The following is a 21,855-nucleotide window of genomic DNA, read 5'->3' as shown; positions in this document are numbered from 1 at the left end:
CCTACTTTGGGCTCAGCTTGACCATCTCAACCCTGTATCCTGCCAGTGCCGCTGGCCACCCCAACACTCCAGTGAGACTAAACCTTATGCACAGGGCAGGGCCTGCGGTGCAGTGATTTAATGCCACAGTCTTCCCACCTGACGGTTTCTGAATAAAGGCGGCTCACGCAGGACAGCCCCTGGCTGCGTCCCCACACATGGTGACTTCACATCAGAAATATGGCTTTGTGCGTTAACGTTTAACATCCCTTCTACAGTCATCCTATCAACAGGCCTGATTTGAGTCCCTGATATGTAAATACAGCTGGAACCCAAAATAAATATTAAATATGTATACATTTTCATTCCTGGATAAATCACCAAGTGTCCTGCGAGGCGTGTGCGCGCTGTGGTCTTCTCCGGAAGGCTCAGCCACGGAAGCCCGGATCACAGTGACAACTGGGCATGAGTACCTCTGCCCACGGGGCCGTCAGAGGTGCCCCCTGGCAAGCACGCCCCCGGCCCCCGGCCCGTGGGTCCTCCGGTGGCTGTTGAAGGCAGAGCGGTGGTGGAACTTCTTCCCGCACTCGGCACACGCATACGGTTTCTCTCCGGAGTGGGTCCTGTAGTGGACAGTGAGGTAGGACTTCTGCGAGAAGGCCTTCCCGCACTCGCGGCACTCATAGGGCTTCTCGCCCGAGTGGCTCCGGTAGTGCACGGTGAGGTTGGACATGCGTGAGAAGCCCTTCCCGCACCTGCTGCAGCCGTAGGGCTTCTCCCCAGAGTGGATGCGGTGGTGGATAGTGAGGTAGGACTTCTGCGAGAAGAACTTCCCGCACTGGTAACACTGGAAGGGCTTTTCGCCCGTGTGCACGCGCTGGTGCCGGAAGAGCGAGGAGTTGTGGGAGAAGGTTTTCCCACACTCGGGGCATCCATAAGGCTTCTCCTCCGGGTGGCTCCTGGCATGCACAGTGAAGTGAGCCAAGTCCGAGAAGGCCCTCCCACAGATGTTGCACCCGTATGACTTGTCTGCTCGGGCTGGTGCCTGGGGCCCGCTGAGCGCCGCCGGGGGCTGCAGGCTTTTCCCACACTCGCTACATTCGTACGGCTCCTCTCCTAAGCAGGCCGTCTGCTGGCCGGTGTCACGGGACAGTGGGGACGGCTGACTGCAGGCCCCGCACGCGCGGGCCTTCTGTTCAGCGTGGACCTTCTGGTGCCTAACGAAGGCCGAGTTCAGGTTGAAGGTCTTACCGCACGCGGCACACTCGCAGGGCTTCTCCTCCAGGTGGCTCCTGTAGTGGACGGTGAGGTAGGACACGCGTGAGAAGACCCTGCCGCACTCGCTGCACTTGTAGGGCTTCTCGCCTGTGTGGCTGCGCTGGTGCGTGATGAGGGTGGACTTGCGGTAGTAGGATTTGCCACACTCTTCGCACTTGTACAGCTTCTCCCCGGTGTGCGTCCGCTGGTGGTCGCTGAGGGCAGACTTGCGGGAGAAGGACTTACCGCACTCGGCGCACGGGTAGGGCCTCTCCCCGGAGTGGTTCCGCAGGTGCAGCGTGAGGTGCGTCTTCTGGCAGAAGGTCTTGCCACACTCACCGCACACATAGGGCTTCTCGCCCGAGTGCGTCCGCAGGTGCTGCGTGAGGTGCAGCTTCTGGCAGAAGGTCTTGCCGCACTCGCTGCACTTGTAGGGCTTCTCCTCCAGGTGCGAGCGCCGGTGCACTGTGAGGGTCCCCTTCTGGCTGAAGGACTTCCCACACACGCTGCATGCATAGGGCTTCTCGCCCGTGTGTGCCCGCTGATGGATGATGAACTTGGACTTCTTACAGAAGGACTTCCCACACTCGGCACACTCAAAGGGCTTCATTTCCACCTGGTCCTGGGCACACGTGTCCATATCTGGCACCTGGAGGAGCCCTGGCGAGGCACCCCCCCACTCACAGGGCTCAGTCACCACGCAGCTGCTCTTCTGGGTGAGGAAGATGGCTTTATCACCGAGGGCTGCTGCTAAGCACTCGTTATAATCAAAGGCCTTCTCCAAAATCCGTGTTTTCTGCAGGCCACGCTCCAGGTCACGAGGGCAGGTGCCCTCCCAGGGCTTCTGCCCAGGACAGCCCGACCCACACGCATCGCACGTCTCACCGTTCTCCCGTGCATAGCTCCCATCACTGCTGATCAACTCCGTGGTGGAGTGGAAACCCTTCCCACACGAGATGCACGTGTGCCCTGCTGTGCCCGCAGGAGCAGCGCCGGTGTTAGCATGCTGAGCGTTACCCACCGTGCTATCTCTCTCCTCAGCCGCGTGCTGGCTGTCCTCAGGGGCACGGGGTCCTGCTGGCAGGTCCCGGGTTCTGCAGGCGTCTATAAGGCGGACAAGAGGAAAGCGACATGTGACCCTGCAGACACAGGTGCAGCTGCCAGCAGAGGGCTGACCTGTTACACACGGACCACTCGCTCTGTCCTTAGATTTGCACCGTAACATACACGTGAGCTTACACGCACAAGCCTGACTTACGATAGGCACAGGCAAAGCATGGTGTGGGATAAGACCTGGCATGGGGAAAAAGCGAACCTAACTACACAGTGAATCAGACACCTTCATAAATTTACACACAGACAGCTAAGACATCTCCCTGGATGAGGAACACAGGCAAGAGCAGACACTGGTTCTTCGATGCGTCTGTGATACAGTCACGCCCTGGGGATACTTGGAATCCGAGCCAACACCAGCTACAAGTGTGTACCCATCATACCCATTCCCGCCTGTGCCGCGCACACTGGGCTGAAGAGGCGGACGCTGGAGCAGCCCGCCTCAGCTCTGGCCTGTCAGCAGCTCCTCTCTGGGGTGCTGGGACGTGATGTCAGCTCTGCAGTGTGGGCAGTGGCACCCATGTCACACTACACCGGGGCACCGCCACACTCCCAACACCTGACAGCCAACTCGAGTATGTGTTAACCTTAGTCACGCACTTCAAGTGCCTTCACATCACCAAGCCACTGCCCTGCTTCTCCACAGCCAGCCCATCCCATCACAGCGCCCTCACTGAACCTGAACATCTTGAGTTCTCACTCCCCTGGGCTCCACGTGCTCTAAAGACAGCGTCCCTGCAATCGCAGCTTTTGTTCTGCCATATTTCACTCTGGGACCCTCTAGGTTACCAGTGTTGTCCCAGGGACCCTAGGACAACGCTGTCTGTGCTGCATCCGAACTCAGCTGCCAAACACCCATAGGACATGGAGAAGTCACTCTCCAGCGTGGCCTTCCTGACAGGATCCTGGGGGCATGGGCACCACAGGGCCCAGGCTGTGCCCTGGCCCAGCTCCCACACCAGCTGCTGGCCTTGTGAGCTCCCTGGCCCAGCCCCACGGGAGCCCAGGCTGTGCCCTGGCCAGCTCCCACACCCGCTGCTGGCCTTGTGAGCTTCCTGGCCCAGCCCCACGGGAGCCCAGGCTGTGCCCTGGCCAGCTCCCACACCCACTGCTGGCCTTGTGAGCTCCCTGGCCCAGCCCCACGGGAGCCCAGGCTGTGCCCTGGCCCAGCTCCCACACCCGCTGCTGGCCTTGTGAGCTCCCTGGCCCAGCCCCACGGGAGCCCAGGCTGTGCCCTGGCCCAGCTCCCACACCCACTGCTGGCCTTGTGAGCTCCCTGGCCTGGCTCTGAAGGCCAGGATGGAGAACATCTGCCAACGTCCTGCCACCTCACTTGGGCTCTTTGCCATACATGCTGGCAGTGTCCCACACCAGCCCTGTGTGTAACGGGGCTCAGGACACAAGCCTCCAGCTAAAAGGTGAATTCCACACTTGCCCACACAGTTGTGCCCTCATCTGCTAGCCCGACCCCATAACCTGCAAGCACTCCTTCCCACTTGCCATTTCCCCTTGGTCAACTCTAAATGGAAACAGTGGCAGCTCACAGCCTGACCCACAGTGCCTGCCTGTGCAAGCACGCCCACCTGAGAACCGGGGCTCTCAGCAGTGCGGCCACCCCCTCACTGCCCGGCTCCACGGGAAGTGGCCGCTCTGTTGCTGGCCTGGCCTGTCCTGCGGCGTGGTGCACAGCAGGTGTTGCGAGCTGGAGCAACGACCGCCAGCTGCTCCCATGGGCCCAGAGCCCCGACTGCCTGCCCTGTGGCAGAGTGGACAGGAAGAAGGGGTGTGCCAGGAGGTACCCTTGGAGGTACAACTGTAAAGGGTTCTGTTGTCAAGATCACCCGGACAACGATCAGATTAAGCACACTGCAGCACACTTGGCAAACCAGCGAAGGTGCGGAGCCACTAACTTGAAGCTGTTACTTTTTTGCTTGAAACGCAGAGGCGGACAGAGACAGGCAGAAAAACTGATGGAAATCTTTCTCCAAATGTCTCCAACAACTGGGCTGGGCCAGGACAAAGCCAGGAGCCTGGAGCTCCATTTGGCTCTCCCACATGAGTGGAAGGTTCAAGCACTGGAGCCAACTGTTGCGCTCCGGGTGCACAGCTGCAGGGAGCTGCGTCAGAACTGGAGCACCCAGGACTGGACCCAGGCTTCCTGGGAGTGGTCGGGCTTCCCAAGCAACAGCTTTGCCACTTTTACATGCTGACTCCAGGCTATGTGCTTTGCAAAACAGAACTGGACAACAAAGGCATGCATGGAAGGGAAGGAGGGAGAGCAGGCATCACCCAGGCAGGGGAAGGGCACACCAAAGGGACAGTTGTTGGCATGAAGGACACTGAGACACACAAACCCAAAAGAACCTGACGAGAAACTGAGCAAACGCAGGTGCTTCGGCTGGGCACCCCGGGCCATGCAACAGGGGCCACATGCAACGGGACAGGTCTGGGCTTCCCTCCTCCAGCTGCTGAGTGAACCTGTGTGCAGCTGAGCACATCTGGCAACTTCTAAAGATGATTCGTGCAAACACAAGAGGGGAGCAAGGTCCACACCAACAGCAGAAGAAACAAGAATGGGAATGTGTGGACAGTGAGAACACGTGACAGTGAAGGTGCGTGGGCCATGAGAACACATGGACAGTGGGAATATGCAGACGGTGAGAATGTGTGGACAGTGGCCTTGCACAGCAACAACAGCCAGAAACCAAAAATACACCATGGCACAGCAAGCTAAGCCTCCCAAGCTTCCCAGATGGATGTTGGTTCGAGACCCGGATACTCCACTTCTGACCCAGATCCTGCCTAATGCACCTGGGAAAGCAGTAGAGGATGGTCCAGGTGCTTGGAACCCTGCCACCCACTGGGAGACCCAGAAGCAGCACCTGGCTTCTGGCTTTGGAATGTCCTGCTGCAGCTTATGGGGAGTGAGTTAGCACATGGAAGCTCTCTCTGTTTTTGCTTCTCTCTGTGAATCCACCTTTCAAATAAAGCAAATCTTTCAAAAACAAATTATGGAGGAGGAGATTGGTGACTCAAGTCCTTGGGCACTGTGGGGAGCACAGAGCAGCACAGGCCCTGGCACTGCCATGCTGCCATGCTGTCAGGCCGGTCACCCAGGAGACAGTTCAGGTGCTGGGTGCACGTGGCAGTCAGTGCTACAGGTCATCTGTTGGCCGGGGGCAGGTGTTCAATCCTGGGCAGCACAGGCCCTGACTGAGCACTGAATGGGGAAGTGGAGTTGGGAAGAGGAGAGAGGGCGGAGCTGCCATCCAGCAGGGAGGAAATGCAAGCCAGGAAGGGTGAACACAAAAGTCTCATGGTGATTTTCCTGTAAGACTTTGGGGTGTCTGCAAACAAAGGTGGTTGCCAGTGGAGGGCCAAGAGGGGCCTCAGGGCTGTGGGAGCAAACTCCCTGGCAAGGTGGACCACATCTTAAGCTGGAGCCACAGCCAGTGCCAGCAGAGGGCAGGGAGCTTGGGGCCACGTGCACACGGGTCCTGCTGTCACCTCGGCTGGGACAGTAAACAGTTTTGTTGCTCACCCAAAGGACTCAGACAGGGAAGCTCGCTGTCCACCAGCCAGGGCTCTTCTCCCAGCTCCAACTTCACGATCACGCGTGGCTTGGAGAGGTCACTTCCTGTTTGGGAGAAGCAGGGCCCTCAGGTCAGGGCTGGGCTGCCAGGTTCCTGAGCACTTATCTGTACCCTATGCACCACCCAGTGGGCATGAAGTGGCCTGCCGGCGTCACCCAGAGGGCATTCAGGAGGGGCACTCCTCACCCACGGCCACGAGGTGGCTGTAGTTCTCCAGCATCACCTCCCGGTATGTCCTCCTCTGCACTGGCTCCAGCTGCTGCCACTCCTCCTGTGTGAAGCCCACGGCCACGTCCTTGAACGACACGGGCCCCTGCAACGGCAGCGAGACACCAAGTGGGACATGTGTGTGGGGTCGCCTGGTGCCCGCTCTGCCTCGGGGCTCTGCCCTGTGCCAGACATGACACCCAGAGCCAGCCCAGCCGCAACAACCCAAGGGTGACGAACACCCACCACCATGATCCCCCACCAGACTCCTTGACCTCCACCCTTGTGCTGTTCACGGCCAGGGGCCACAGTGCACACGGCCAGCCCACCAGCTGCTGGACTTCTCCTGTCACCTCCTTTTTCTTTTTAGATTTTTTTTCAAATAAAAATGGAAAGGCAGAGTTAGAGAGACGAGAGACAACTAGAGATAAAGATACAGAGAATCACCTGCTGATTCTCTCCCTGAATGGCCACAACGGCCAGAGCTGGGCCGTCCTCTGCTGCTTTCCCAGGCCATAAGCAGGGAGTTGGATCAAAGGTGGAGGCTTGCTGGACTTGAACCAGCACACGTCTGGGATTCCGGCCAACAGCAGGAATCTACTCCAGCAAAGGGCATCACACAAGCGGTCATTTAAAACATAAGTGTGGACTGCTGTGTGCACACTGCGCGTGGAAATCCAAGGCAACAAGAGGGACCCAGGAAAGCAGCTCCTGCTGAGCTGGGACACACTGCAGCAGCACACCAGCAACCCCGAAGCAGCCACCATTCCCACAGCCGCCTTCCCACTGACAACCCAACGGGGACAAACCGGAAGCAGCACACTGGAGCCCAACCTCTCCCTCAGCACAGTACAAGTGAATGGCCGACAAAGCCCAATTAACATGCAGAACTGTCAGACTGACTCGGGGAAAAAGGCAAGATGGAACAATGTGCTACCTACAAGAGCACACTTTTGAAAAGGAAGGTGCAGGCGCCAGTAGTGCAACAAGTTAGCCCTCTGCCTACACACTGGCATCCCATATGGACACTGGTTGGAGTCCTGGCTGCCCACTAGACCCATCTCCACGCTGCTGGCCTGGGAAGGTGGTGGAGAATGGCCCAAATGCTTGGCCCCTGCACCCACGTGGGAGACCTGGACGAAACCCCTGGCTTCTGGCTTAGGAGCAGCTCAGCTGGAGCAGCTGCAGCCATTTGTGGGGTTTAACCAGTAGATGGAAGATCTCCCTGTCTAGACTCTCTCAAGTAACATAAATGTAACTTTGTAAGAAGAGGGTTCAGGGGTGGGTGCTGTGGCGCTATGGGTCAGGCTCCTGCCTGGAACATGTGCATCCCATAGGAACGCAGGTTCAAGTCCCGGCTCCTCAACTTTCATTCTGGCTTCCTGCCGGTGCAAACTGGGGGATGATGGAGGATGCTAGTGTCAAACAGGCCCCTTCCCCCTCGTGGGAGATTTGGGGGGCATTTTGGGCGCTGGGCTCGGGCTTGGGTCAGCTCTGGCATTTGGGAGTGGTACTGTAGATAGAAGCTGTTTTCCTCCCTCTGTCAGTCCACCTTCCAAGTAGATGCAAAGAAATAATTAAGGAAGATGCGAGGGCCCGGCACGGTAGCCTAGCGGCTGAAGTCCTCGTGTTGCACACACTGGGATCCCATATAGGCACTGGTTCATGTCCCAGCTGACCTGCTTTCCATCCAGCTCCCTGCCTGTGGCCTGCGAAAGCAGTTGAGGACGGCCCAAAGCCTTGGGACCCTGCACCCGCATGGCAGACCCAGAAGAAGCGCCTGGCTCCTGGCTTCAGATTGGCTCAGCTCTGGCCATTGTGGCCAGTTGGGGAGTGAATCATCGGATGGAACTCCTCCTCTCGTTAAAGCTAACTTTCCAATAAAAAAAAAATAAATCTTAAAAAGGTGTAAAAATGCAAAGAGGGAGCAAGTGAAAGGTGAGCGGGCTGTGCCAGTCAGCCCGGACGTTCCATGAAGACGGCAGCCCTGGAGCCCAGGGCACAGCCTGGGGAGGTCAGCAATGACAATGGAGGGTAAGCCAGTCAGCAGGACATTACTGAGAGGCAGCGAGGGAGAGATCTTCCACCGTCCAGTTCACTCCACAAATGCCAGCAAAGGTTGCAGTTGGACCAGGCTGAAGCCAGGAGCTTCTTCTGGATTTTGCACGTGGGCAACAGGGGCCAAGTACTTGAGCCATCCTCTGCTGCTTTCCCAGGCCACTCGCAGACAGCTGGTCAGAAGTGGAGCAGCCGGGACACGAGCTGGCGGCCTCATGGGATGCTGGTGTTGCCGGCTGAGCCTTTACCTGCAGTGTCTGCTCCCCGAGTGACTGACGCATGCACACCCACAAGGAGTCCTGTCTCAGGGCTGCGGCCAGAGCTGCCGGCCCAGGCCCCAGGTCACGCGGGTGATGCGCACGTACAGCCTCCCGCCTCAGCGCCCACGGCAGGCGCCCTTGCAGTCCTTTCTTGTCCACCTACATGGCCCTCGCCTGGACAGACTGTCCCAACATGTCCTCAGAAACGTCTTTTGAAAGGCAGAGTGATACAGCAGGAGAAACCAGGACCAAGAGAACGAGAGTGAGAGAGCTTCCATCCTGGGGTTCACTTCTGAAATGGTGTGACAGCTGGGGCCAGGGGCTCCACCTGAGTCCCCGACGTGAGTGCAGGGACCCCAGCACTTGGGCCACAATCCGCAGGTCCCCAGATGCATCAGCAGGGGAGCTAGGTCAGAAACACAACGTGCGGGCCTGGACCCAGCACTCCCCCTGACACCCCGGCCGTGTCCATGGAGTCCTCAGCGGGCTGCTCCTCACAGACCTTGTCTCTGCCCCTGTGTGTAAACCAGGCCTCACCCTCGTGGAAAACCCACCCCACCCGCAGCGCCTCCTGCCGGCCAAGCCCGTGCATGCTCACTGCCACCAGAACCTGGGGAAACCTCCCAAGGGTGCTACTGGCCACTGCCTCCTGGGCACAGCACGCCTGCTAGGCTGCCCTCCATAAGCCAGACCTCCACCTTGTCAATGGACTGATTTCCACAAAGAGTAAGATAAAACACGTCAACACAGTCCAAACTGGCAAACCAAGACACACAACCCGGTTTTTTGAAACGCTAGACGGGGGCAAGGACGCACAAGAGACCCGCCAGGGCAGCTGCTGTTGCAACTTGGTGACCAAGAGCAACACGAGCTCTCTGTCCACGAGGACCACGTGACTTCAGAACACAGGATGCTGGACCTTAAGGAAAGACCCCTAGGGTGTGGAAAGACAAACACGGGGGTGGGCGCTGGGCCTCACGGCCACATTCCGCACAGATGCCTGGCACCTGGGCCTGGCTGCTCCCCAAGCCCAGCTTCCTGTTACCATCACCCACGCTGGCAGGCCGCAGGTGATGGCTCATCACTTGGGCCCAGGCACACGCGAGACCCCGATGGAATTCCCAGCTCCTGTCTTGGGCCTGGCGTGGTCCTTGCTCGCTGATTCATGTCTTTTCAAAGTCAAGGGAAATGGAGACTACGGGGAAGACACAGACGTAGAAACAGCAGACGTCAGAGGCTCGTCCGGCGAGGTACTGGACAAAGCCGCCTAGAGCTGATCATGAAACAAATCCCCGGCAGGAAAGTGGCGAGAGGCCACACCACGTGGGAAACGTGGGACGAGAGGAAACCTGCGTGGTCAGCTGTGGGGCCCACTCAGCCCCACGGACAGAAATCCTTGGCAGGTGAGGCACCGGTCACCCTCCCAGGGCTCACCCCTGGCCCGGCAGGCCAAGCACGTCCACATCAAGTTCTCCCTGGGCAGCAGGCCCTGGGCTTCTGTGAGCCGCACGGATGCGCGTGTGGCAAGGACGCCACGGTTCCTACTGCACGAGGTCACAGGCCACTTCACTGGCTCCAGCCCGGAAACACTTCCACGAACGTGGCAACATGGAAAACTCACGAACAACGAGAAGTCCCTCGTTGACCCAGTGCCCAGTGGCCCCCGCCGGCATGCAGAGGCGACCAAGACTCCCAGCTCACCCCCCTCTGCAGTGAGGGTGTGTTTCACGTGATCTGGAGCTTCCTCTTTCTTCACCGCGGGAGCAAACACACAGCACCCGGAGACTCACCTGCGATCGGCTCATTTTCTGAGGCTTTTGGGTCAGCATGGAGCCGGCTGACAGCGGACCTAGGGGAAGAGAGGAGGCGGGCGCTGAGCTCGGGGGCCTGGCGGCCTGTGCAGGCAGACATGCCCAGCACACGGAGGCCCGCCGTGGACGCTCGGCTGGGGCTGGCAGGGTGACTGTGGGCCCCCACACCTGCCCCTGCGGGCCCCCACACCATTCGGTGATGGCGAGCAGCATGAGCCTCTCTGGTCAGGACTGACCGGGACACCTGTCACAAGCAGATGTCCTCGGGCAGTACAAGAAGCAAATGGGAGGGGTCTGGGTCTGTGGCACGACAGCGTTGGGCCGCCACCTCTGTGCCCACATCTCACGTGCTCACTGGCTGGAGTCCTGCTGCCCCACTGCCAACACAGCTCCCTGTGCCTGGGAAAGCTGCGGGTAATGGCCCAAGGAACTGAACTCCTGACCTCCATGTAGGAGACCCGCAGGGAGCTCCTGGCTCCTGGCTCCAGCCTTGCCTAGCACCCAGCTGTTCCTGGGGACAGATGGGGTGGGACTGGCAGTGTGGCACAGAAGGTGGTGCCGCTGCAGCCTGCAACATGGGTGTCCCAGGTCCGAGCTGCATGGAGTCCCAGATGTTATGGATCGGAACCAGCTCCCAGCTCATGCGCCAGGGAAGACGGCCCGAGTCCCAGGGTCCTTGCCATCCACAGGGGAGACTGCAACGGAGCTCCTGGCTCGGGCTTGGACCAGCCCCAGCCGTGGCAGCCGCGTGGGAAGTGAAGCAGCACATGGAAGCTTCTCTCTGCCTCTTGTCACTCTGCTTTTCAGGGAAATGGGGGTCGGGGAGGGGGAAGAGAACCAAGGGGGCCATGGTGGGCAGGACGCTGGCGAGGTAAGACTCCGGAGTGGCACCATGAGCCAAGCCACACACACACTCAGTGCCCTCTGCCAAGTCACCCCAATTCTCAGCGCCCCTCACCTTCGTCCAGCAGGAGGCAGCCCTGCCACTCTGCCCCGTGACAAGCTGACACAGGTCACTGCCAAGGGTGCCTGTCGCCTTCTTCCTACCCTGCTTTCCCACTAAGACATTAAAGCTGCCACGTGTTTCCCCTGATTCTAAGGCGGAACGCCATCAGGACAGACGCGAGGGGCAGCCAGACACGGAGGGACGTTTAGGGACACCGAGGACCCGCTGGTGAAGGGAGGAGTGGGAACGACCTTGCAGGGGCACTGCTCCAGAAGCGACGCCACCCTCCCGTCCACTCCCAGCCAGTGCCCACCACCTACCCAGCACGGGCTCCGGGCAGTGTCCACCACCTGCCCCGCAGGGGGCTCTGGGCCCGTACCCACCAACTACCCCTCAGGCTGCTCCGGACCCGTGCCCAGTACCCTACCCCGCAGGGGCTCCGGGCAGTGTCCACAAACTACCCCGCGGGGCTTCCGGGCAGTGCCCAGCACCTGCCCCGTAGGGGGCTCTGGGCCCGTGCCCACCAACTATCCCTTCAGGCTGCTCCGGACCCGTGCCCACCACCTACCCAGCAGGGGCTTCGGGCAGTGTCCACAAACTACCCAGCATGGGCTCCGGGCAGTGCCCACCACCTACAAGCATGGGGCTCCGGGCAGTGCCCACCACCTGCCCCGCGGGTCCCCCAGGCCTCTCCCAGGGGCCGGGTCTGCACCTCCGGGGCTCAGCTGGGGCAGGCGGCGCTCCCGGGGCCCTGTCCGCCCGCCGAGGACTCACCGTCCCGCGCCGTGCGCTCCCGGGGTCGCGCTCCCTGTTCCCCGTGGGACCTCGGCCGGTGGAGCCACTCAACCCCGCAGGAGCGCTCGGGTCTCACCCACGCCAGGAAAGCCCGGGAGATGGGGCCTGCAACATCACAGGGACAGGACAGCAAGCCTGGGCAGTGCGGCCGCGCCGCGCACGCGTGGATGTACAGAACGTTTAGGGGGCGTGCACATGCGCGACCGGGCACCGGAAGCTGCCTCCCAGGGCCACCCCCTATGTCCCAGGGCAAGTCCCAGGACTACATTTCCCAAAGGTCAACGCGCCGCTCCTGAAACAGCCACTGAAATGCTTGTCCCTGACTTGACCGTTAACTGATGCTCAACTGCAAGTACTTGCCCCTCGAACTGTGAACTCAAGTGCGTCCGTACTGGAGAGTTTCCCATCCAGATGCGTGCTAGTGTTCCTGGAAAGGTGGCCGAGGAAGGTAGAAGTGGCGGGGCCCCAGCCGCCAAGTCCCAAAAGGAAGGAATGGCTTCTGGCTCACAACAGGTCCAGACATGGTGCTTGTGGAGCTTTGTTTGGGGACCAAAGCAGGAGCTGACTTTCCTTGTCCCTATCATCTAACCGACAGGCCCCTGCCAGCTTTGCACTCTGGGTCTCTCTGCACTGCAGTGCAGGCCACGCCTCCCGCTCCAAGGCCCTTTGCAGGTGAAGAGTCAGTCACCATCAGTGCTCAGGGTCCAGCGAGGGAGTCAAGGGACCACCACGCCATGGCGCAGCAAGACCACCTGACAGCACGCAAGATGGGACAGAAAAGCCAGCATGCATGGTGGAGGTAAGAAGACTGTTTTATTACATGACCCCAAGAGGTGTAGTTCACGTTCTCCGCTCACATACAGACCACGGTCCTCCTTCAAGTTCAAGGTGTCAAGGCCTGATGAAACTGACAAGGGAATCTCGGCAAAAGTCACTAACAAACATCCATTATCTCCACAAACACTCATTCTGGAATTTACAGGATTTGCTATGTAGTAGATTATATAAGCATAAGAGGTAAAGAAAAATTCTTAAAGTGGAACAAAACTCCATGTAAATAACGTGTAAAAGATACAATGGCAACACAGAACTATATAGAAGCAACGTTTTCACAACAGTGGATATGTCAAAACTATTTGTAATACATTTAACATATTGTTTCAAAAAATAGCATTTACAAAAAAGTTTACCAATACTTTTTAAATAGATGAGAAAATGTATATAACATACTGAGCGAAATATAGAATATGAACTCTGTATGAAATATGACTAAAATTGGAGTGCAGTTCACCCAAATGATGGGTTCCAGTGCTGATCCATTCCGAGGGATTTCGACTGTTGCAACCAGAGAGATGAAAAGAACTCAGTAATCAGTAAACAATCAACAGGATTGCAGCTGCTGTCTCAGGGAAGGAGATCAATTGTGCCAATTTGTTGGAGTGTCGGGCCAGAATGGAAGTGGATAGAATGCCTGTCCCACCGCACAGCCCCGGGAGTGCCCACAGCTGCCAGGAGTACTTGGCGGGGACGCTGTTGTCGAAGAGTCTGGGTTGTTCCAGACTGTCGGCCAGCAGGCCTGTCGCCTGTCTCGCAGTGGCCCTTGGTGTCTCGACTGCTGCTGTTGCTGAAGAACGTCTCCCCTGGGCTCACCGACCTGGAAGCAGGAGAGACCCAGTCAGACGTGACTCGCAGCCAGTTCAGTCCCCACGGGTGGGCTGGGAGACAGACTCCCTGGCGCCCTGGCCCTTGGTTCTGAACTCTGGTCCTCAGCCATCCTCGACCTGTCAGTGGGGATCCCTGACTCTGGGCCTGAGGTGGGCCACTCGCCAACAGGAGAGCCCATGCCCAATCCCGGACCCTAACCACTCAGCTCACGGCCCAACGTGCATCAGCGGCCAGCCCCCTGCTTCTGTGCAGCAGCTTAGCCTAGGAGGGCCCGGTCTCGCCCCCACACCCAGAGCTCTGGGTCATAGGCTTGGATCTGGAAAGACAAACGTTCCCTCAGAGACTCCTCCCTGGCCCTTCTCACTACCTCCAGATCCCAAGCCCGGGCCCTGCAGCCCTGCTCCTGGGTCCTGCTCAAGCCGCCCCAGCCTCACCCACCTCCTCACACTCCTGCAGGGTGACCCAGGCCTTCCAGCCCAGGCAGCGCATGAACTGCAGGTGCAGTTGTCGAAGAAGGGCTGTTGAGTGTAGTTCTTGCCGTAGAGGAATGCGAAGATGGCCTGCTTGGGGGCCTCGTTGTCCTCTTCCATGTCGTTGGCCAGGTAGCTGAGGAAGAAAGCCCATCTCTCGGTACAGGATGCATGGACAGTGGTAACGTGTGGACAGTGAGAACACGTGACAGTGAAGGTGCGTGGGCCATGAGAACACATGGACAGTGGGAATATGCAGATGGTGACAATGTGTGGACAGTGGCCTTGCACAGCAACAACAGCCAGAAACCAAAAATATACCATGGCACAGCAAGCTAAGCCTCCCATATGGAAACTGGTTCGTGTCCAGGATGCTCTATTTCTGACCCAGATCCTGCCTAATGCACCTGGGAAAGCAGTAGAGGATGGTCCAGGTGCTTGGAACCCTGCCACCCACTGGGAGACCCAGAAGCAGCACCTGGCTTCTGGCTTTGGAATGTCCTGCTGCAGCTTATGGGGAGTGAGTTAGCACATGGAAGCTCTCTCTGTTTTTACTTCTCTCTATGAATCCACCTTTCAAATAAAGCAAATCTTTCAAAAACAAATTATGGAGGAGGAGATTGGTGACTCAAGTCCTTGGGCACTGTGGGGAGCACAGAGCAGCACAGGCCCTGGCACTGCCATGCTGCCATGCTGTCAGGCCGGTCACCCAGGAGACAGTTGAGGTGCTGGGTGCACGTGGCAGTCAGTGCTACAGGTCATCTGTTGGCCGGGGGCAGGTGTTCAATCCTGGGCAGCACAGGCCCTGACTGAGCATTGAATGGGGAAGTGGAGTTGGGAAGAGGAGAGAGGGCGGAGCTGCCATCCAGCAGGGAGGAAATGCAAGCCAGGAAGGGTGAACACAAAAGTCTCATGGTGATTTTCCTGTAAGACTTTGGGGTGTCTGCGAACAAAGGTGGTTGCCAGTAGCAAGTGGAGGGCCAAGAGGGGCCTGAGGGCTGTGAGAGCCAACTCCCTGGCAAGGTGGACCACATCTTGAGCTGGAGCCACAGCCAGTGCCAGCAGAGGGCAGGGAGCTTGGGGCCACGTGCACACAGGTCCTGCTGTCACCTCGGCTGGGACAGTAAACAGTCTTGTTGCTCACCCAAAGGACTCAGACAGGGAAGCTCGCTGTCCGCCAGCCAGGGCTCCTCTCCCAGCTTCAACTTCACGATCACGCGTGGCTTGGAGAGGTCACTTCCTGTTTGGGAGAAGCAGGGCCCTCAGGTCAGGGCTGGGCTGCCAGGTTCCTGAGCACTTATCTGTACCCTATGCACCACCAGTGGGCATGAAGTGGCCTGCCGGCGCCCCCCAGTGGGCATTCAGGAGGGGCACTCCTCACCCATGGCCACGGGTGGCTGCAGTTCTCCAGCATCTCCTCCTGGTATGTCCTCCTCTGCACTGGCTCCAGCTGCTGCCACTCCTGCTGCATGGTGTCTCCTGAATTTAAAATGGAAAGAAAGGAGCCATGGGAAGGGTTGGTATGCCCACTAAAGCTTATTAGGTACATGGCACTTTCAAATGGCAACTGTGGTTAATAGTGGGTGCAACTCCTGATTCTGCCTTCAAGGAGCACCCCAGTAGATGGGAGATCTCGACGTCACTAATAATAGGATTACCACATTGCCCCAAAGCACCACAGCTTTAACATGTCTCAGGCTGCGTTTGAGTGGCTTTCCTACCCTCAGGTAGCTTTCTTTGCTGGGTTGCTTTGCTCCATCCTTGCTCCAGTCAGCTGAATCACTTATCCTACTTCTTTTCCTTAAAAGACTCTATGGAAAACTCATTGTCCTTTGTAACCACCGAGTTCCCCTCATGGCTAACAGACCATGACCAAGTTTCCTCCAGACAAGCAAACCTCATTGGAGTGGAGGAGACGTTGGCCTTGGAAACGTCTCACTGTGCATTTCAAGGCGCTGTGGAACACGCTCAGGGAGCCTGCCTCTCTGGTCTAGACCTTCCTTCTGCAAATGCTACTGCCTGGCTGCAAGCTGGGCACAGGCACCACTGCAGGTTGCAAGCGGGGCTGGGCGGGGCCAGGCGGGAGCGAGGGCGGGGCCAGGTAGGATCGGGGGCGTGGCCGCAGGCGGGAGCGAGGGCGGGGCTAGCAGGTAGGAGCGGGGGCGGGGCCAGGCGGGAGCGAGGGCGGGGCCAGGTAGGAGTGGGGCGTGGCCGCAGGCGGGAGCGAGGGCGGGGCTGGCTCTCAGCAGAAGGCCGCGTTGGGCGGAGCCAGGCAGGAGCGAGGGCGGGGCTGGCGCTAAACAGAAGGCCGCGTTGGGCGGGACTAGCGGGAGGGGCGTGGCCGCGGGCGGGGCGGGACCACACCTGCGCTCACTTGCTGGCGGAGGAACGGGCGCGTGCCCGCGGCGCCTCCTGCAGGAACCCCGGCCTCCTTCCTGCCGCTCCTCCTCCTCCTCAGCCGCGCTTTCCCGTTACATTTCCCGCGGGCTCGGACGTTTCTCCCCCGCCGCGGCGCAGGGAGCCGGGCCGCAGGCGCCCCACCGGCCTGCCCCTTGAGGCTCCGGCCCGGCGGGTCCACGCGGGGACTGTGGCTGCCGGGCCTGCGGCGGTGACCCGGGGGCGGCCGCGGGTGATGCCGGCGAAGGGGGACAGGTAAGGGAGGCGGCGTCCCCGGGGCGCGGCCGGCCCGCGCGGGGGGCCCCCTTGGCCTGAGGGTCCCTGTAGCTTTGGTGCAGGTCGTGCGGGTGACCGTCGTCCCCGGCTGCGTGGGCTGCAGGACCGTGACGGTGCCGGCGTCCGGGACGGCGCGCGAGCTCAAGGAGCGCATCTTGGCCGAGACGGGCTTCCCGGTGTCGGAGCAGCGGCTGTGGCGGGGCGAGCGGGAGGTGGGCCGGGGGCGGCTGGGGGGCCGGGCGGGGCCGGGTCGGAGTGTCCATGCCGGGGGGTCCATGCTGGGTTGTCCACGCAAAAGGGTCCGGGGCCGGCGTGTCCTCGCCGGAGGGGCCGGGCCAAAGTGACCATGCCGGAATGTGCACGCCTCTGGCAGCAGGGTTTATGTAGAAGGTTGATTTAAACATTGTTATGTTGCTGTATTGGGCAAATGAGAAGCAAGGGTGTGGTTACAGGCGGTTGTGAGTCTAGAGAGGAGTGAATGCAGTTGATTGGAAACGAAGGCCTGGCTGGTCTTACCAAGAGAGGCATTGCCTGTCCCGGAGAATAAGGCAGGAGGCAGGATGCGGCGTGGTCTGCTAGGTGGCTGGTGTGTGCTCCTCCCGCTGCTTCCGGCATGTGTGCGGTGATCTGGTCAGAATAATGTTTGTTCCTTGGACGGTTAATAGGAGTTTCGTCTATTGCCTAGAGCTTGGTCACCATCTTTCATTCACTGAGACAGATCTAGAATGACCCGAGAACCAGTGATGAGTTCATTGTTGCTGTTTCTTAGTTTGCTCATGGTCCTGGGAGGATTAAGGCGAGAGGGGGAAGAGCTTCCTGTCTTTGCTCTGTTTTGTTTGTTTCAGGTGTGGTGGATGGTTGGAGCCTGAGGTTTCCTGTTACTTTTTTGCCAGCTGTACTAGCTAAAATACATGTAAATCCCAAATAGATGTCTGAAGAGAAAGTAGGTTCTACCCCTAACTGCTATTGATTTTGAAAGTTAATATTGTGCCTTTCTGCTTATTTAACTCTCTGCTTTATATTCCCATAATGGTCTAATGTAAATAAAGTGGGTGATGTGGGGTGCTCTGTGAGACTGAATAAGGTAGAAAATGGGCAGTTACATAGATTGGATCCCTGAATAGCTTGTGAGAAGGCGAGTTGCAGTTACACAGCTGGTGAGCGATGCCCTGATCCTTTAGAACGCACTGGATGAATCGAAGGCCTGACCTCAAATCTCCCTTTTTGGCTCTGTCAGCTTTTCTCTGTCCTTACAGTTATTTTGGTTCTTGTCGTCGTCGCATCCTGTTCCACTCTGATCTGATGAAGACTTTGCTTGTGACCTTGCTGCAGTATCATATAAGCTCTTCTCATTTCTTGTCCATCCCCACCCTCAGTTTACTGATCTTAAGTTTCTAGGGCAGTAAAAATCTAATTCTCCTCAGAGTCAGAGCCTCATGAGTTTAATAACACACGGCCATTCTCATATTGCTGAAGTCCCAACCATTTGAAGCAGAGTTTTACTAAGTTTTCCTTCTCCTGTGTATTTGATTTGAATGGCAGCGAGAGATGACAGAGATCTCTCGTGCACGGACTCACCCTGTAATGCCTGCTGCAGCTGCCGTGGGGTGAGAACAAAGCAGGGAACTGAGAACTTGTTCTGGGTCTCTCACATGTATGGCAGGGACCTAAGGACTGCACTGTCGCCTGCTGCGTCCTGGGGTGCCCATCAGCAGGAAGCTGGACTCCTACCGGGGCAGGACTCAGTCTACCCTGAAAGGGGCTGGAGGTTGCCCAATGACATTTGAATCATGGCGCCCAAAGCCTGCTCCTGGAATGTCCTTGCTTCTATATAAGGTCCAGAGTAAGTTAGAGATTGTATCACTGGAGTTTACTTGACGTCTTAATGATTATGGGTTGGTCGTTGCTGCCTTGGTCTATTTTTTTTTTTTTCTAAAAGAAGGTTAGTTTGGTAAGCCAATGATAATGAAGGTCTTTTTTTGCGAATCTTTCACACAAGCCCTATCCATGTGTGCAGCTAGAGAATGAATGCGTCCAGCTTTGAAAGGGGGTTCATTTCTTTGAATGAAGGTGGAAGTACTATTCAAACGAGTGGCAAAGTTGTAAATAGTACCAGGGTTAAGATTCAGACAAAAAGCAGAGTATGAAAAGGTGAATTTTGGGTGAATATAACTGGAGAAGGACTTTTGAACCATAATTCAACAAATGCATGGAAATGCATATTCTGAACAAACTAGAAATGAACTTCAAAATATTTTGCATAAAAACAAGCCATTTCTCATGTACTTTTTTCTTTTTAAAGATTTATTTGTCTATTGGAATGTCAGATATACAGAGAGGAGAGAGAGAGAGGAAGATCTTCCGTCCGATGATTAACTCCCCAAGTGAGCACAACGGCCGATGCTATGCTGAACCGAAGCCAGGATCCAGGAACCTCTTCCAGGTATCCCACGCGGGTGCAGGGTCCCAAAGCTTTTGGCCGTCCTGGACTGCTTTCGCAGGCCACAAACAGGGAGCTGGAAGGGAAGTGGGGCTGCCGGGATTAGAACCGGCTCCCATATGGGATCCCGGCCCGTTCAAGGTGAGGACTTGAGCCGCTAGGCCATGCCGCCGGGCCCTCGGCTAGTGTTTTGTTGAGGATCTTTGCATCTATGTTCATCAAGGATTTCGGTCTGTAGTTCTCTTTTTCTGTTGTTTCTCTATGTGGGTTTGGAATTAAGGTGATAGTGGCTTCATAGAAATGGTTTGGAAGAATTGCCTGTCTTTCTATAGTTTGGAAAAGCTTGTGGAGGACTGGGACCAGTTCCTCTTGGTGTGTTTGGGAGAGTTCAGCAGTGGTGCCATGTGGTCCAGTACTTTTCTTGTTTGGGAGTGCTTTAAGTACTGATTCAATCTCAGTGCATGTTATAGGTCTATTTAGATTGTTAAGTGCTTCTTGATTCAGTCTTGGTGGTTCGTGTGTGTCCAAAAATCTATCCATGTCTACTAGCTCTTCTGATTTGTTTCTGTAGAGTTGCTTGTGATAGTTTGTAAGAATTGTCTGTCTGTCTGAGGTATCAGTTGTTATGTTTCCTTTCTGATGTCTGATGCTATTGATGTGTATCTTCTCCCTCCTTATTTTGAATAGTTGTGCTAGTGGGGAGTGTATTTTGTTGATTTTCTCAAAGAACCAGCTCTTTGATGCATTGAGCTGATGAACTGTAGTCTTGGTGTCTCTTTGGTTTATTTCCTCCCCTATTTTGATGATTTCTTTTTCCTTCATGATCTTGGGATTGCTTGCTGTTGTTGGTCTGGTTTGTCTGACTCCTGTAAGGAGAGTGGATTTACTTGATGCTTTTCTAGTTTCTGAATGTAAGCATGGATTGAGATGAATTTTGACACTGGCTTGATTGTGTCTCATCAGTTTTGATCTGTTGTGTTGGTGTCTTCATTGGTTTCATGCAATTTTAAAATCTCCCTTTTCATTTCCCCTCTAATCCATTGCTGTTTTAGTATCATATTATTCAGCCTCCATGTGTTTGCAAGTCTTCTTGGCTGTTTTGACTTCTTGGTCTCTAGCTCACTCCATGATGGTCAGAACAGATGCATGGTATAATTTTGATTTTATTTATGTTTCCTGAGGCTTGTTTTGTGACCTATGACTCAGTCTATTCTGGAGAACATTCCCTGTACTGATGAGTAAAAAGGTGTATTCTCTGTCAGTGTGAAGAAAGGTTCTATAGATATCAGCTAAGTCCATTTGCTGTAGAGTTTGGGTGAGTTCTGTTGTTTTGATGCTGAGTTCCTGGTATTTTTTTTTTTCTTTTTAAAATCTGTGCATTGATGTTACTGCGTATTAAAGTCACTCAGTGTAATTGTATTGGGGATTGTATCTCCCTTGATGTTCATTCATGTTTGTTTTATGCAGCTAGTTGCTTTTGCATTTGGCGTATATGTATTTCTTCTGCTGATCTGTCCTTGCGGAATGGATTCTTTGATCATTATAAGGTATCCTAATATTATCAGTCCCAATTTCTATCTTCAGAGGCAGGTGCTGTGCTCTCGTGGTGCCAGGTTGGGGCCATGTTGTTTGTGCCTCAGCTGGCGGCTAGGTCGCAGGCTGGATGGCCACGCTGCTGGGAGCTGAATCGAGGCTCTTGTGCCATCTGGTCCTCCTCAACCTACATCGCCCCACTGATAGGGCAACCTGCACAAAACCAAACAACACACAAAACATTCCATGGACAGGCAACCGTGAGGGAAGTGGAAAGCAATGGCTCCCTCCCTCCCTCCTGAGCATGTGCCTCTGAGCCAGCCCCCTCCTTGCCCCCTTCCCCACAAACACAGAAGATCTCACAGAGATGTCAGTTCATGTTCCGGCTGCTGTGTTTCCCTTGCAGCTGCGTGAACACAACCTGGGAAGCTGCAGCAGTAGATAGCCGAATGGTCACCTGTGCAGGAGACCCTGATGAAGTTCTGGAATGTGGGCTTCTCCCTGGGACAGTGCTGGCTGTTGCAGCCCTCAGGGAAGGAAGCCAGCAGATGGAAGCTTTCTCTCTGTCTGTCCCTCTGTCCCTCTCTGTAGCTCTGTGTTTGTGATCAAGAAGTCCATGTTTGGAAGCTCTGGAGTTGGCAGGAGCTCCCCTTTGTACTTCCCCATACTCTGGCAGGCTCCCTGGCCCTGTCTTCACAGAGGGTGTCTGGTGCATGCTATCAAACGCTGTTGCTCCATTCAGTGGAGCACATAGAGCACGACTGTGTAAAGAGAGAGAGGAAGCCTGCTGAGCCTAGGGGACAGGTGGGGACTGTCACCAAAGAGACTCCAGGCTGTCTGGCCTCCAGCAGGAAGTATGGAGTGCTGGAGAGAGCAGACATAGCAGGCAAGGAGCAGAAGCAGCCAGCCAGGGTGTGGCCAGCAGGGTCTTCCTGCAGTGAACTGGTGACAGGAGGGGAGAGTGCATTGGCCTCAGGAGCCGAGGAGGAAGAGGTGCCCCCCACCGCAGGTGTGGGACCCTGCACATGAGGGAGGGGAGGTCGTGTCTTCCCTGA

At 56.7% G+C, this 21,855-nt stretch overlaps 1 protein-coding gene and 1 long non-coding RNA gene across 2 annotated transcripts; one reads left to right on the top strand and one right to left on the bottom strand.

Moving 5' to 3' along the window:
* Positions 1–450: 450 nt before the first annotated feature.
* On the bottom strand, positions 451–10,311 carry RBAK (RB associated KRAB zinc finger). The gene is given in 4 exon segments (XM_040990019.1): positions 451–2,310; positions 5,834–5,986; positions 6,129–6,255; positions 10,258–10,311. Coding segments are annotated over 4 exon segments (2,160 nt in total). The 5' UTR covers positions 10,297–10,311; the 3' UTR covers positions 451–469.
* Positions 10,312–12,111: 1,800 nt separating this feature from the next.
* LOC121162791 lies at positions 12,112–13,651 on the top strand. Its single transcript, XR_005884858.1, has 2 exons — positions 12,112–12,818; positions 13,614–13,651. It is a non-coding gene; the product is annotated as an uncharacterized LOC121162791 (long non-coding RNA).
* The last annotated feature ends 8,204 nt before the right edge of the window (positions 13,652–21,855 follow it).

This window comes from Ochotona curzoniae, unplaced genomic scaffold, assembly GCF_017591425.1.
Source record: "Ochotona curzoniae isolate NIBS_2020 unplaced genomic scaffold, NIBS_Ocur_1.0 contig_54, whole genome shotgun sequence".
NCBI lineage: Eukaryota > Metazoa > Chordata > Mammalia > Lagomorpha > Ochotonidae > Ochotona > Ochotona curzoniae.
Note: the sequence above shows the minus strand (reverse complement) of the source record. Positions and strands in the feature narration are given on the sequence as shown.